This window comes from Dermacentor variabilis, chromosome 7 (genome assembly GCF_050947875.1).
Source record: "Dermacentor variabilis isolate Ectoservices chromosome 7, ASM5094787v1, whole genome shotgun sequence".
Classification (NCBI taxonomy): Eukaryota; Metazoa; Arthropoda; class Arachnida; order Ixodida; family Ixodidae; genus Dermacentor; species Dermacentor variabilis.
This window is the reverse complement of record NC_134574.1, coordinates 155,568,736-155,583,426: the sequence shown is the minus strand read 5'-3', so window position 1 is coordinate 155,583,426 and position 14,691 is coordinate 155,568,736. Positions and strand designations below refer to the sequence as shown.

Sequence of the window (14,691 nt, the reverse complement as noted above, 5' to 3'; positions counted from 1 at the left end):
GATTTGACAGGAAACCGAAAGCGAAACTGTGTTACAGTGTACTAGAATACTGTGTCCCCTGTCGTGGCCTTTGATGTCGGGCGGTGCGCGAGCCGCGCCAAGCCGCCCGCGCCGCCCGATCTCGGAGTTCATGGCGAAACCAAGGTGACGAGGCAATCACAAGTTAGTACGGATACGCACTCCTAAAGCGGTTGCACCCTTTGGGGTGTATATTTGTCCCACAACAATAATCCTCATCTGCATTGCTTGCGTTTTCTTTCTTGAAAACTCGGTGCTCGCTACTTTCCAGTCGAGAATGCTGCGTCACACTGACAACGCGCATGCCGTTCGTGACTGGGAAGTACCGGGCTCGCAGCGTTAAAGAAAGTAAACGCGAACAAGATAGGTGACTATTATCTTTGTGGGACAAGATACACTCTTAAAACGGTTGCACCCTTTGGGGTGTATATTTCTCCCACAACGATAATCGTCATCTGGCTTGCTTGCGTTTCCTTTCCTGAAAACCCGGCGCTCGCTACCTTCCTATCGAGAATGATGCGTCACGCTGATAACGCGCATGCCGTTCGTGACTGGGAAGTACCGGGCTCGCAGCGTTAAAGGAAGGAAACGCGGGCAAGACAGATGACGATTATTGTTGCGGGACAAGATAAACCACAAAAGGTGTAAATTTTTCTAAGAGTGTAAGCTTCAAAGGGTGTATATTTTTCTAACTCTTAAAACGGTTGCACCCTTTGGGGTGTGTACACTATTAGAAAAATTTACGCCCTTTGGGGCGTATCTTGTCCCACAGCAATAATCGCCATCTGTCTTGCCCGCGTTTCCTTTCTTTAACGCTGCGAGCCCGGTACTTCCCAGTCACGAACGGCATGCGCGTTATCAGTGTGACGCAGCATTCTCGACAGGAAAGTAGCCAGAGCCGAGTTTTCAAGAAAGGAAACGCCAGCAAGGCAGATGACGATTATTGTTGTGGGACAAATACACACCCCAAAGGGTGCATTTCCTTTCTTGAAAACTCGGCTCTGGCTACTTTCCTGTCGAGAATGCTGCATCACACTGATAACGCGCATGCCGTTCGTGACTGGGAAGTACCGGGCTCGCAGCGTTAAAGAAAGGAAACGCGGGCAAGACTAGATGACGATTATCGTTGTGGGACAAGATGCGCCCCAACGGGTGTAAATGTTTTTAAGAGTGAGTGTGAAAGCTGTTTGCACCCTTTGGGGTGTCTATCTGTCCCACAACAATAATCGTCATTTGCCTTGCCTGCGTTTCCTTTCTTGAAAACTGGGCGCTCGCTACTTTCCTGTCGAGAATGCTGCGTCACACTGATAACGCGCATGCCGTTCATGAATGGGAAGTACCGGGCTCGCAGCGTTGAAGAAAGGAAACGCGGGCAAGACGGATGACGATTATCGTTGTGGGACAAATATACACCCCAAAGAGTGCAATTGTTTTAGAGTGTACACTCTTAGAAAAATTTACGCCCTTTGGGGCGTATCTTGTCCCACAACAATCGCCATCTGTCTTGCCCGCGTTTCCTTTCTTTAACGCTGCGAGCCCGGTACTTCCCAGTCACGAACAGCATGCGCGTTATCAGTGTGACGTAGCATTCTCTACAAGAAAGTAGCCAGAGCCGAGTTTTCAAGAAAGGAAACGCAAGCAAGGCAGATGACGATTATTGTTGTGGGACAAATACACACCCCAAAGGGTGCAACCATTTTAAGAGTGTAGGCAAAAATTACACGCTTTGGGGTGTATATCTGCTGCACAACGATAATCATTTGCCTTTCTTGCGTTTCCTTTCTTGAAAATGCTGCGCCCACTACTTTCCTGTCAGGAATGCTATGTCATGCTGACAACGGGCATGCGCCGCACTCTAAAAACAGTTGCACCCTTTGGGGTGTATATTTGCCACGCAACAATAATTGTCTGGTCCGCATTTCATTTCTTTAACGCGGCGAGCCCGGTACTTTCCAGTAACGAACAGCATGCGCGTTATCAGCATGACATATCAGCGACGAGTTTTCAAGAAAGGAAATATCTTTGGGTAATATCTTGCCACACAATAATCATCATCTGTTCTGTCTGCATTTCCTTTCTTTAACGCTGTGAACCCGGTACTTCCAAGACATGAACAGCATGCACGTTATCAGCATGACAGAGCATGCTCGACAGGAAAATAGCGGGTGCAGCGTTTTCAAGAAAAGAAACGCAAGCAAGGCAGATGACGATTATTGTTGTGTGGCAAGATACAACCTAAAGGGTGTGATTTTGCTTAAGAGTGTAGGCGCGCGGTCCTAAATTTTCCCATTGACGCTGTATTTCTTCATATACATGTAGAAAGGGAGCCAGGACAGAATGTGTTGGGAAAAGAAAAGGTTTCAACATGCATGCTGTGTCTGCACATTTATAGTCCATATCCATGATAAGGTTGTGACTGGCGCAGCATGGCCTTAGTTGCCTTTGTGCCATTAAACCCCAGCTAACCAAACAACCATGATAAGGTGCACGGTGTCCAACACCCTAGCGACGCCTTTTGCTGGCTGCATGATCTGTAAGCCTGTCATTTCATATAACGCTCGTTGATGCATACGCTATTGATCAAATGCTTGCATGTATAAATAATAACAATAACATTTCTTCGCACTGGCGTCCAGTGACGTGCATCGTACCGATTCGAAGACTGGCAGCGCTCCTCCGCTACAGCACGTTCAAGAAACGCTGATAAGCTGATCGATATTGCCATTCACCGTGGAAGCTTCGAACTGCCGATTCGGACGAGTTAAAACAGCGTTTTGTGCCATCCCATTACGGCCTAATCAGCACAATGCGATCAGTAAACCTTATTATAAAAAATGATTTTTTTTCGTCAAAAATAAATTTAAAATGCACAGTTGTGTATCAAAATTTCAAGAATAATTACGATTGCTGCGTTTTTTTCATTAGTTCGCTATAATCAGTTTTGTTAGAACGAGGTATGAGATTCTTATAATCATACTTGCAGTTGTAACATACCATAAGTAAGTCTTGTGACGATGCCCGTACATGCGTACGAAGAAAGCAACGGAGAAACCCAGAAGGAAGCAGAGGATTGCTCTTGGAACTACTGGTTTCCCCACAGCACGTTGTACAAGATGCACACATTCATATAAGATGTGCTCAGAATGTCAGAGACAGTTTATGGGTTAATTCCTTAAAAGGGCAATAAAGAGAAAAATTATCTGCGCTGTATTAGTAAATTACTCTTGTTATAAGGCCAAAGAAGTAACTCTTCATGTGAAGGCATTAAGCGATAACAGAGGCAGAAACAATTAAGACCGTGAAGTCATGGATTTTGACGGCATTCACTCGGGGACTAAATGCAATATATATATAAGTAAATACAGATCGACTGCATTCTAGTTTAACATAACAAAAGATGATTGTGTTAGAAACATACTAACCACTTCATATCAGTACTTTCAAATTTCGCACACAACAGCCCTGGGCCGGGCCATATCCTGTGCGCTTTTGTGTGTGCATATGTGTGCGATGTTCAAAGCTTACAATAATAATTCACAACAGTTCTGCCACAGTTTTGCTGTGTATACCGTTAGATGGGCATCAACATGGCTATGGATTTTCTCCATTAACCTTTCTTTGTTATGTCGGGGAAGGCATGCTTTCTTTATGACATCAGTGTCAAGAAATGATGTCAATTCAAATACTGATTTAAATACCGAGTTTTAATGTGTCGATGCCATATGGTGTTCAAATTATGCGCATTTTGCAAGAAATTCTGACTCACCGGTTTTCTGGCTGCTTGATTTCCTCTTAGTCTTTCTCAAATGTCAAAGAAAAATGGCTACTCACTGATTTACTCATACCATTTTATTCAGTGTCCATGTAGCCACTTGCTTCTTTAATTAGGAGGAGGATAATGTGTTTATAAGCATGGTAAAATAAAGATCATAACTTCCGATACTAAAATGTTGTTCCTTTTCAATATTTATACTAGCACATTGTCAGGTCCATCATGGTTACAAGAAAGGAACACTGTGTCATGGAGTGCTGACTCCAAATGTTGAAGAACACGAAAAAATACTGAACACTGGCTCAAGGATTTTAGTAGCAACATTTTCTTTATTGCTGTCCTTCAAATCATAAAAAAGAACTGCACTTCACTGCTCATAGGATACTATATTTGTCAGTTAAAGAGATGCTGTAACCTATGTTGCCTCATTTTTGCTCAGACGTACTGCATTCTGCACGAGACAGGCTGTTAAGTATATGGGCACTTTGATGACAAATATCTTGTGAAAAAAAAAATGCTGTCAAAGTAGTCAATGTATTTACCAAAAGTAAAAGTAATAAACATACTTTGACATTGTTTGATTCTATAACCAACATTTAGACACTTCATAGCTAGCTGCTTTGTCAAGGTGTGTCGGGTATTTGTAAATGCTAATGTTAATAACAATTACAGTCGAACCACACGGATACAACGAATTATCGGATATAACGAATTAAATAAAAATTGTCTAGCTGCTACTACAGTGTAACATACACAAGTTTATAGTTGTTATCAGTTATAATGAAACTATTTTTGTGTCAGATCCAACTTTGTTATGACGAAGTTTGACTGTATTAGAGAGCTTTAGCTGAGCATTTTCAGCCAGCCCTGCTCAGGGTAGTATATCTTCACCATGTGCACACAGCGCTCATGCCAGTAGCAAAAGGCAAATGCTGCCCTAGCTCTGATGCAGAGTCGATTGAGTGGAGTGTGACGGTGCTTCCGTTTGGCCTCCTCATTGTTTTACAACAAAGCAGGCTGCACCTCGCTTGCATCTTGGGAAAGTGCACTACGACACGCTTATTGAAAATGCAAAGTGAACACAGTTGTGTGTAGTGAGAGAGTGCCTAAAATGCGAGCGGAATGTACCATAGGCAATGTTCAGCTAAAGCTCTCTCTTGTTGCGATGGCAGCCTAGACAGCATTAAAAGACAAAAATATTGAAAACAAAATAAACTCTGCAATAGCTCAGTGGTCTGAACAGTCAGCACAGAAATATATCAGGGTGCAGGGGAGCTGGCTTGATCTCTGCATTAATGAGCAATGTGTTTTATTCACTGTGTGGTAAAAGCTTTTCTTTGAATTCTTCTTGGCTAACGTTCGATTGTAGAGTCTGCCTCCAAAGTATATATACACAATCAGAAAGGCATTTCGTGCCTCTAATCACGCTTCCAAAATAAAATGCGGAGGGCCTGAGAAACTCAACGAGATTCGATAGACAAAGGCAGCAGAACTTTCAAGTAGCTGAAAAGGAGGCATTTCAGCCATACTGAAATTAAAATGCATACTCCTATGCACACAATGAAACTGCCATGCTTGGAGTGGTGTTCAATCAAGGTGCTCCTAGCAACGAGGTGACGTCAGAGCAGTTTGATGAGAAGAACAGATGCAAAGCCTCCAATCGTGAGGCCCGTCATAATTGCCGAGCACATGACGAATCCTGTCCTTTCCTGGAGGTAGCTTGGCACCTTCCTGAAATGATGCAATCGGGTTGCGAGTTACACAATACTCAATCCCCTTGTGGGCCACAATATGCCTGCATTCACAGGCTGGGCCCATTGTGCCACAATCGAAAAGACACCATGAGACGTGCATAATCCGGAACAGCAGATTTGGGGTCTACAAGTATGCATCAAGCATACTTGTAGACCCCATCCTGCGGTCAGGTATAATAAACAATACCCACTGTGATGAATGGAAGGCAGAGCTGGAGGGAATCAAGTCCTTGGTTTCCAATCACATGTTTGACCTTTGTCTTCACAGTGCATGCACATACAGCTTGTCTTTCACAGTGCATGATACTGTTTTACTAGTTTTCACGAATGGCATTAGTGACCGAACGATTGACTGGGCTTGACAGGCTTAGCATTCCCCATAAAAGCATGAGTAAACCACTCAGGGTGGACGGCTTCAGATTAATTTCTGACCAAGAGGGGTCTATTCACGTGCACCCAAAGTTCAGCACATGAACATTTTTGTATTTCACCCACGTTGGAACGCAGCCACGGCAGCCAGGAAACGAACCGAAAGCCCTGTGCTCAGCAGCAAGCTCCCGTTTTATACATAGCAGGCAACGCTGGGAGACTTCTCTCACTTCATGAATTTGGACCAAAGAATAGTGAGCTCCATATGAAAGAAATCCGACTCCCCCCCCCCCCCCCACTCCCCTATGGCCATCAAAAATAACAATTTTAATGTGATTAGCATTCTTTGGGATTTTCATACTGTCTGAAATATGTATGTTTATCTAATTTCTGTCACACCAATATGTGCCACTGGAAATGTGCGACTCTTCAATTAAAAAAAAAATCAATTGTTTAAGATTTCTCTGGTGCTAGGCAGAAACAAACCCGCAACATATACAGGGTGTCCCAACTATCGTGCACAAAGAATGAAAAACATGCAAATGCCACATAGCTGGACAGAACCAAGGTAATGTTTGGCATCGCTTGGAGATACTCAGAGTACCATAGTTACTCCAATATAGGTCGACCCCTATATACTGAGCGCCCAGAGAAATAATAAATGAAAAGTATAATATAGGTCGGCGCTATCTTTCTAGAAGAACGAACAAATTTGAACATGACAGTGTTATTTACCGTAACCTCGGCTATTAAATCTTTCTAATCGATGCCACAAGCTGCATCCTCGTCAGTAATGCCAGAGAAGGGGGGTCCTCGTTGGATGCTTCGCAGGCATGCTCCTGACCCCAGCTGACGTCATTATTGGTGCTGTCGAGTGCATTCGATATTCAGCATTCCTTAAAGCCGGTCTGGATAATCTCCAGACTGACTTTACAGCAGGCTCTGCAGAGGAACTCCGTTAGCACGGTGCTTTTGCTAGCTTTGTTCACAAATAGAGGTCTAGTTTCTTTGGTCACAAATATATGTCGATATCTCATTTATGGTAACATTTTCGAGAAAGATAAGGTTGGCCTATATTCACATACAGTATTTCGTGCATTCTGACTAATTACGTAATTAGTCTTAATTAATAAACTTAATAATAAAGTATTATAATTAGAAAAAATGTCAATAAGAATATTGTAGAGCAACATGAAAAACTTCAGATACAACTTTCCATTGCTCAATACGTGCTACATAAGTGTTTTTCAGAGCGTGAAAGAAGCCCACGAACACACTGAAAATTGCCGCGCAACTGGTTGCTCGAGGCACTTTGCATGTATTTGCAGGCTTCTTTCATGCATAGAGAAACAATTTTATGAAGCACATATTCAGCAACAGAAAGCTGTATCGGAAGTTTTTCATGTTGCTCTAAAATTTTCTCATTGACACTTTTAATCTAATATAACATTTGAGAAGCTTAGTGATCAATCAACCTGTCACCGAAATGACGACCATACACTGCCACAGCCTGGGGCTGGTTTGCGAGCCCATATCTGGAAAACTAAAAGCAGCAACCGATGGAGGCGCAGTTGCTGTTCGTCGAACTTACGAAGATCCTCTGCAGCCACCAAAGATGCTGAAAAGACTATCTCGACGATATATCAGCGAGACGCCGCCATCCCGACGAAGTCTAGAAGCAAAGCATACGCCGATAAAAGAAGACCTGACGACACGACGTTCCAGCCACATGTCAACACGATGCAGCACTGATCCGACGCCAAGACCTAACTGCAACACAAGACAAAGAACCACCGACCTCGACGTGCTTCTAGGCAGCCACGGAGTCACCACCTTAGTGGACACAGGAGCAGACTACTCTGTCATGAGTGGACCTATCGTTACCCAGTTGAAGATAGTTAAGATTGCCTGGGCTGGCCCTCAAATTCAGATCACTGGAGGACACCTAATAATGCCAACTGGATTGTGCATGGAAAGAATTACTGTTCATGACCGGACCTGCCCTGCCACCTTCGTTATCCTCCAACAGTGTTCATGAGACATCATTCTCGGCATTGACTTCCTGAACCAACACGGCGCAGTCATAGACCTGAAGACAAAATCGATAACGTTGTTGGAAGATAAAGTGTTACCGCCGGAGAGCGCTCATAGTCACCATGCATGCCTTGAGTGTACTTGAGGACCAAGTCAGCATCCCGCCTCGCTCCAGCATTGTCATCTCTGTCGGCAGCGAAACAGCCGCAGACGTAGAAGGCATCATCGAGGGTGACCAACGTCTACTGCTTGACTGCGAAATTTGCGTCGCAAGAGCGATTGCTTGACTGCACGGAGGGAAAGCGAAAGTGATGTTGAAAAACTTCAGCCAGAAGTTAAAGCACATCAACAAGGGCACGACGATCACATACATAGAAGAAATTTTGGAAACCAGCAATGTGTTTGTCCTCTTGGGTTCTGCCGCACCTACCCTGACAACCATAGTTTCCGAACCAGACTTCAACATAAATTCAAATCTCCCCTTGAGTAAGCAGCAACAGCTCAGAAGTCTTCTCCAACGATACGACTGCTTTTTGACATCATTAAGGATTCGACAAACACCAATTGCAAAGCACTGCATAATAACCGAAGAGTGCGCTCAAACACTCTGCCAGAGCCCTTACCGAGTTTCAACACGAGGACGTGAAGCTATAAGGCAACAAGTTGATGAAATGCCACGCAACGACATCATCCAGCCTTGGAAAGCCCATGGGCATCTCCCGTGGTGTTGGTGAAGAAAAAGGACGGAACACTACGTTTCTGTGTTGATTGGCTTACGATGAGCTTCTGTTGCTGGGCCATGTCATCAGCAAGTCTGAAGTCTGCCCTGACCCGCAGAAGACAGCTGCCATTGCAAAGTTCCAGCAGCCCATCGACAAGAAGGCAGTGTGTAGATTCCTTGGAATGTGTGCCTACTACAGGCGCTTGGTCAAGGACTTTTCATGCATTGCTGAGCCACCAACACACCCAACTAAATCTGATGTCAAGTTCAGGTGGGAAACACCACAGGCCGACACATTTCAAGAACTCAAACGATGCATCCAGGCGCCACCGGTACTTGCGCACTTTGACAAGGTCACCAATACAGAAGTCCACACTGACGCCAGTAGCCTAGGCTTCGGTGCCATCCTCGTCCAGAGGGAAGACAGACTTGAACAAATGATAGCTTATGCTAGCTGGTCACTGTCAAGAGCGGAGGGCAATTATTCTACAACCAAAAAGGAATGTGTTGCCATCATCTGTGCTACAGCAAAATTCTACCAATACCTATATGGCAGGCCATTCAAAGTTATCAGCGACCATCACGCGTTGTGTTGGCTAGCAGATTTAGAGGACCTTTCAGGACGCCTGGTGCGGTGGAGCCTCAGACTACAAGAATATGACATCACTGCAATCTACAAGTCTGGATAAAAACACTCTGATGCCGACTGCCTATCGCACACCCCCACTGACCCTCCGCTGCAAGACGACAAGGATGGCGACGCCTTCCTTGGAATAATAAGCACGGAAGACTTCGCTGAACAGCAATGAGCACATCCAGAGCTAAAAGGCCTTGTCAAGTATTTGGAACAGAACACCGACATTGTCCCTAGGGCATATAAGTGAGGATTGCCTTCGTTTTCGCATCAAAACAACCTACCTGTAAAGAAGCCCTTTTCACCAGTCCGCACCAACTACCTTCTCGTTGTTCCCTCATCACTCCGTCTAGAAGTACTGCATGCACTACATGACGATCCGACTGCTGGGCACCTTGGATTCTCCCTGATGCTATCAAAGATACAGGAAAGGTATTACTGGTCGCGCCTGACCGCCGACGTCGGCCGTTATGTCAAGACATGCCGAGACTGTCAGCGATGAAAGACACCACCGACAAGGCCAGCGGGATTACTATAGCCGATCAAGCCTCCTTGCCGACCATTTCAGCAGATCGGGATGGATTTGTTGGGACCCTTTTCGATTTCAACATCTGATAAATGGGTCGTTGTGGCGATGGACTACCTTACCCTCTTCGCTGAAACTAAAGCTGTGCCAAAAGGTAGTGCAGCCGAAGTGGTGAAATTCTTTGTCAAGAACATCCTACTGCGACATGGTGCTCCAGAAGTCCTCATCCCCGACAGAGGAACGGCCTTTACAGCAGAGCTCACCCAAGTCATTCTGCCATACAGCCGGACAAGCCACAGGACAACTGCCTGCCATCCTTAGATGAATGGTCTTATGGAGCGCTTGAACAAGACCCTTGTTGACTTGCTGGCAATGTACGTCGACGTCGAGCACAAGGACGTGGGATGCGGTCCAGCCGTACGTAACCTTTGCTTACAATGCTGCAGTGCAAGAAACAACACAGATCATGCCGTTTAAGCTTTTTTGTGGGAGGAGCCCTACGGTGACTCTTGACGCAATGTTACCACAAGCCACTGACGAAGAAAATGTCGCTGTCACCGCCTATCTCTAGCGCGCCGAAGAAGCCAGACAGCTAGTCCGCCTGCACATCAAGAACCACCAGAGGACCGACAGCCGGCACTACAATTTTCGACAACGCTACATGGGATACCAGCCCGGTGACCGTGTTTGGTTTTGGACCCCAACACGCTGACGAGGACTTAGTGAAAAGCTTTTATGCCACTATTTCAGACCCTACAAGATCATCTGACGCACTGGTGCACTCGAGTATGAGGTCAAGCCAGACAGCATTTCGCTATCACAGCGCCGCCGCTTACGACCTGTAATAGTCCATGTTGTGAAATAGTCCATTCTACCAGCACTAATGAACTTTGGGACTTTGCATAGCTGAGCTTTGGACTTCGTTTGGACTTTGTGACTTTGTTTCTTTGTTGTTTTGTTACTTTTTCTTAGTAAATGTGCTTTTCTTTCTTCGCTCTCCTTTTACGCTTATAGCATCAGGACGATGCTTTTTAAGAGGGGGGTATTGACACGTGTACTTGTTTATCGAGTGACCGCGTTTCATCATCTAACAAATGTTATCACTTAGTCCAGGACGTGCCTGCATGTATTGGAAGTTTCTGGAATGTTATCGATCTTGTGTAATCTATCTGATTGCATGTAAGCATGACGCGAATAGTGTAGAACTTTCCGGAAGACAAGCAGGCACCAGCGATTGCTCTGGACTGCTCAATGCCTCGTGTATAAAAGCCGATGCGCTTGGCCCGCTGGTCAGATTTCGACGATCACCGACTGTGTTTGCCGCTATTGTTGTGCTGTAAGTGTAGTCTGTTTTTGTGGGCACAGGTTCGCCCAATAAAAGTTAGTTTCATCATGCATAGTATTGCTATGGTGCTCTTTGCCGTCACTACTATGTGACAATATGATGCGTTTCCTCCAGACTCCATTATACAACGCTGCAAGTGCATTGCACCTTAAGCGTTGTCCGATTCACGTACCTAGAGGACTGCATCATGGATGCACTGAGCAGGTACCCGTTGGTGAATGCGAATGCAATCATGAGGGCCACAAAGGCAGCATCCGAGTCCAGCAGGACAGGCAGGTAACGCCGAGGATGCGCATTGCACAGCATAAACAGCGGGATGAACACCGTGCGCACCAGGGTCAACCACAGCACAGTCTTTTCATGTTTTTCATTCTGCAAGAGAAAAGCGAAGCCTTGTTGACCCTGCTGTATAGTACGTCACACAGATAATTCCACACTATGCCTTGAAAGAATCACAAGCAGGATAATGAAGGGACGGCAGGCCATTTTTCTTTTGTGCTATTTCTCAATCTTCACTGCATTTAAACGAAAACTAAAAAGCAACATTAAGTCAGTTTAGGCTCATAAAGTATTCTTGCAAAACTGTATTTTCATTGCTTTGCAGAAAGACCTTGATTACGAAAAGAGAAAACAAAGTCCAAATTACAGTTTCCTGAACTTTGTGCGAGAACCCATGTGCCGGTAAGTCAGTGTGATGTCATGGATTTCAATGCATTTTCTCGAACATAAGCTCTTTTGATGGAGAAAAAGTTCCGAAAGCATGCTAGGTCGAGTTCTTGGTTCCTTCAGACTGCAATGTAGTCCTTCTTTTCCGTAAACGGTTAGCTAGACCCAATTACACATTGTCAAAATCTGTGACATCATGGTGAGATAGTGCAGGGACTTCTAGGTGGCGGCACCACCCGTCTTTCGTTTATGCATCTTTTCTGGCCCATGAGGCCTCTTCTCATGGTGAGAGTGGTTTTTTTTGGTATTGTAGTAGTGTAATTTAATAATACTGCTCAACTCTATTCTTTTTCCTTCTTGCATCCCTTTAACAGCACACAAACAACAAGAAAAACTCGGAGCAAACGTTACAACAAGGATAGTTGCCTGTCAAAATGGTTCCGGGCTCTTGTTTGCCCAGTCAATCAAATCTCTGCTTTTATGTGACCCCCTTGTCCTGACCTCTTGATCGTGTCCACAAACTTTCTTTCAAATGCTGCAGTCCACCTCCTCCTCCTCTGCTGCAGGAACACTGGACAGAGGTTGCAGGGAATAATTCCAGAATATTTGTCTCTGGAGAAAAACTAAATTTATGAGAAAACGCTAGCTGCTTGATGGAAATTCTAGATGCCGCACGTCATTCATAGGGATGACGGCCTTAAAAGATGCTAAGGCTGTGCATTGCTCTGACTATAGGGACGAGTGCAGTAAAACCTCGTTATAAGCCTTCGGTATATCCGGTATTTGTTATAAGCAAACAATAATAAAGCATGAAAAAAAATTTTCCATTTACTTCGTTATGTCCGATAATTCATTATATTTGTGTTCGCTATGCAGAGGTTCAACTGTATTCATCTAACGTAAAGACAGAGCAGGCTGTTCTTGCACTTTGCCAGATGTGCACACTTAATGTCCTTATACAGCTACAAAAAAGAATCACTCATTCATACCCTTCGATATATTATCACATACCAAACAACATGCCACTCGGTTTGGCAATCGAGCAGATAACACTTAGTTTTCGGACATCTGTCACACTCTCTAGCCATCAACTTAACTTCAATGCAAGACGAAGGTCTCTCAACGACCTCCAATTACCTCTATCTTGCATCAGCTCACACCATCCTCTGCCTGCAAATCTCACAGTCTTATCACACTACCTAGTCCTCTAGTGTCCTCAACTGCGTTTTTCTTTGAGTGGCACCTATTTGGTAACTTTATTAGAGCACTAATAATCTGTAATGCATTTCTTTTAGAGTGCAGCTCTTAGTGTCGGTGGCGTAACCAAGTGAACGAGCACAGCGAAAGATGAAAAAGCAAATGCGAAGCGGGAGATGAAAGATGCGAGCAGTGAATGGCAGAGACCAATGAGAACAGCCCTTTCAGTGACGTGCATGCGGAAACTGATGTCATGCAGACCCACCTGACCGCTCTATGTGTAGTCATATCTGGCTTCGGCAGGACCGCTCGTTTCGTACTATCGTTTCCTCTTGCTCGCACTTGTTTGGTTTTCTTGGTTTGGTCTCATTCACACTTGTTTCGATTGCCATGGTTTGCGATTGTTTTGTAATCTGATTGTAGGTGAGACGTGAATTGTGTAGTACTTTCTGGAAGCCATGCGGCATCAGCGATTGCACTGGAACCTTCGACAAGACATGTATAAAAGCTGACGTGCTTGACCTGCAGATCAGATTTTCGACGATTGCCGACTCAGCTACATGTCTCTCAAATTCTTTGCCTCAATATATCACGAAATGAAAACACGTATAGAGCCGCACTCAAATTTCCCATTAGGGAGTATCGTAATCGTCAGTGAATTTTTTTAAAGCAATCTCCAATGTTGCTGAAGGAGACTTCATCTGTGAACCGCACATTGTCAATATTTTCCCTGCTTACCATTCCCTTACCATTCCTCACCTAGCATCTTGAATACCTAAATTAAACTCTGGGGTTTTACGTGCCATAACCACAATCTGACTATGAGGCACGGTGGAGTGGGGGGGAGTTCGGATTAATCTTGACCCCATGGGGTTCTTAAATTGATGTGCACCCAATGCATGGTACTCAAGATCAGCGAGGGTACAGCACAAGAAAGAAAAAGAAAGGGCTCTCACCAAAGGCACAAAAGAGCAGACGATCCTCCCTGTGAGATCACCAGCATTGAACAGCAGATATCCACAAACTGGCATGAAGAACCTGCCTGAGAGTCGCGATAAAGAGCTAATTAAATTGCAAACCTACACAGCAAAGTCACACCTGACACAATAATAGCTTCATCATATCCGACAGTCGTTATAACTACATATTTGTTACACGGTAATAGCAGTAAGGCATTTTTTTTTATTTGCTTCATTATGTCCGATAAATTGTTATATCCGTTTGTTATATCGAGGTTCAACTGCTTAATAACATTAAAAGTTGAAAAAAATTGCATGTACAAAACACCGAGGAAGAGGGGGGGAGGGCATCACGCATTTCCTTGTATAGCTCCTGCAGTCCCCGGTCGGCTGTGTCTCAAAATGCGCACAATCTCCCCCCCCCCCCCCTCCCCATCCCCTGGCCCCAAAAAAGCCTGTCTTGGTTCAGAGAGGGCAACGCAGCCTACCAGTCCATGCAGATCCTGACGCAACATTCGATGACACCACAAGGACAGCGACTGCTGGGAAGACAGCCATGGAGACAGCCATGACGTACACCGCAGAAGCTGCCTGTGGCCAAACCTGCAAGCGGACAACACCTCCTTGTGGAACATTGCCTTCTCTGGGCTTATTACACTTGCTTTCTCAGTTTGCGCACTATAACCTAGAAACTAT

General features: G+C 44.8%; 1 protein-coding gene and 1 long non-coding RNA gene across 3 annotated transcripts in view; one reads left to right on the top strand and one right to left on the bottom strand.

Annotated features, from left to right (window-relative positions):
* Positions 1-45: 45 nt before the first annotated feature.
* Positions 46-14,584, top strand: LOC142588238 (uncharacterized). The gene is made up of 3 exons (XR_012829691.1): positions 46-162; positions 11,778-11,854; positions 14,450-14,584. It is a non-coding gene; the product is annotated as an uncharacterized LOC142588238 (long non-coding RNA).
* The window catches only part of LOC142588234 (equilibrative nucleoside transporter 3-like), a 34,046-nt gene continuing 23,447 nt past the window's right edge, over positions 4,093-14,691 (bottom strand). The window contains exons 10-13 of one of the 2 annotated variants that reach the window (XM_075699796.1): positions 14,484-14,598; positions 13,993-14,078; positions 11,346-11,545; positions 4,093-5,521 (exon numbers count right to left, since the gene is read on the bottom strand). In XM_075699796.1, the coding sequence (XP_075555911.1) occupies positions 5,410-5,521; positions 11,346-11,545; positions 13,993-14,078; positions 14,484-14,598 (513 nt within the window). In that variant the 3' untranslated portion in view covers positions 4,093-5,409. Of the gene's footprint in view, positions 5,522-11,345; positions 11,546-12,263; positions 12,411-13,992; positions 14,079-14,483; positions 14,599-14,691 lie in introns of those variants that run through there. The other variant, XM_075699797.1, reaches the window with a different exon arrangement.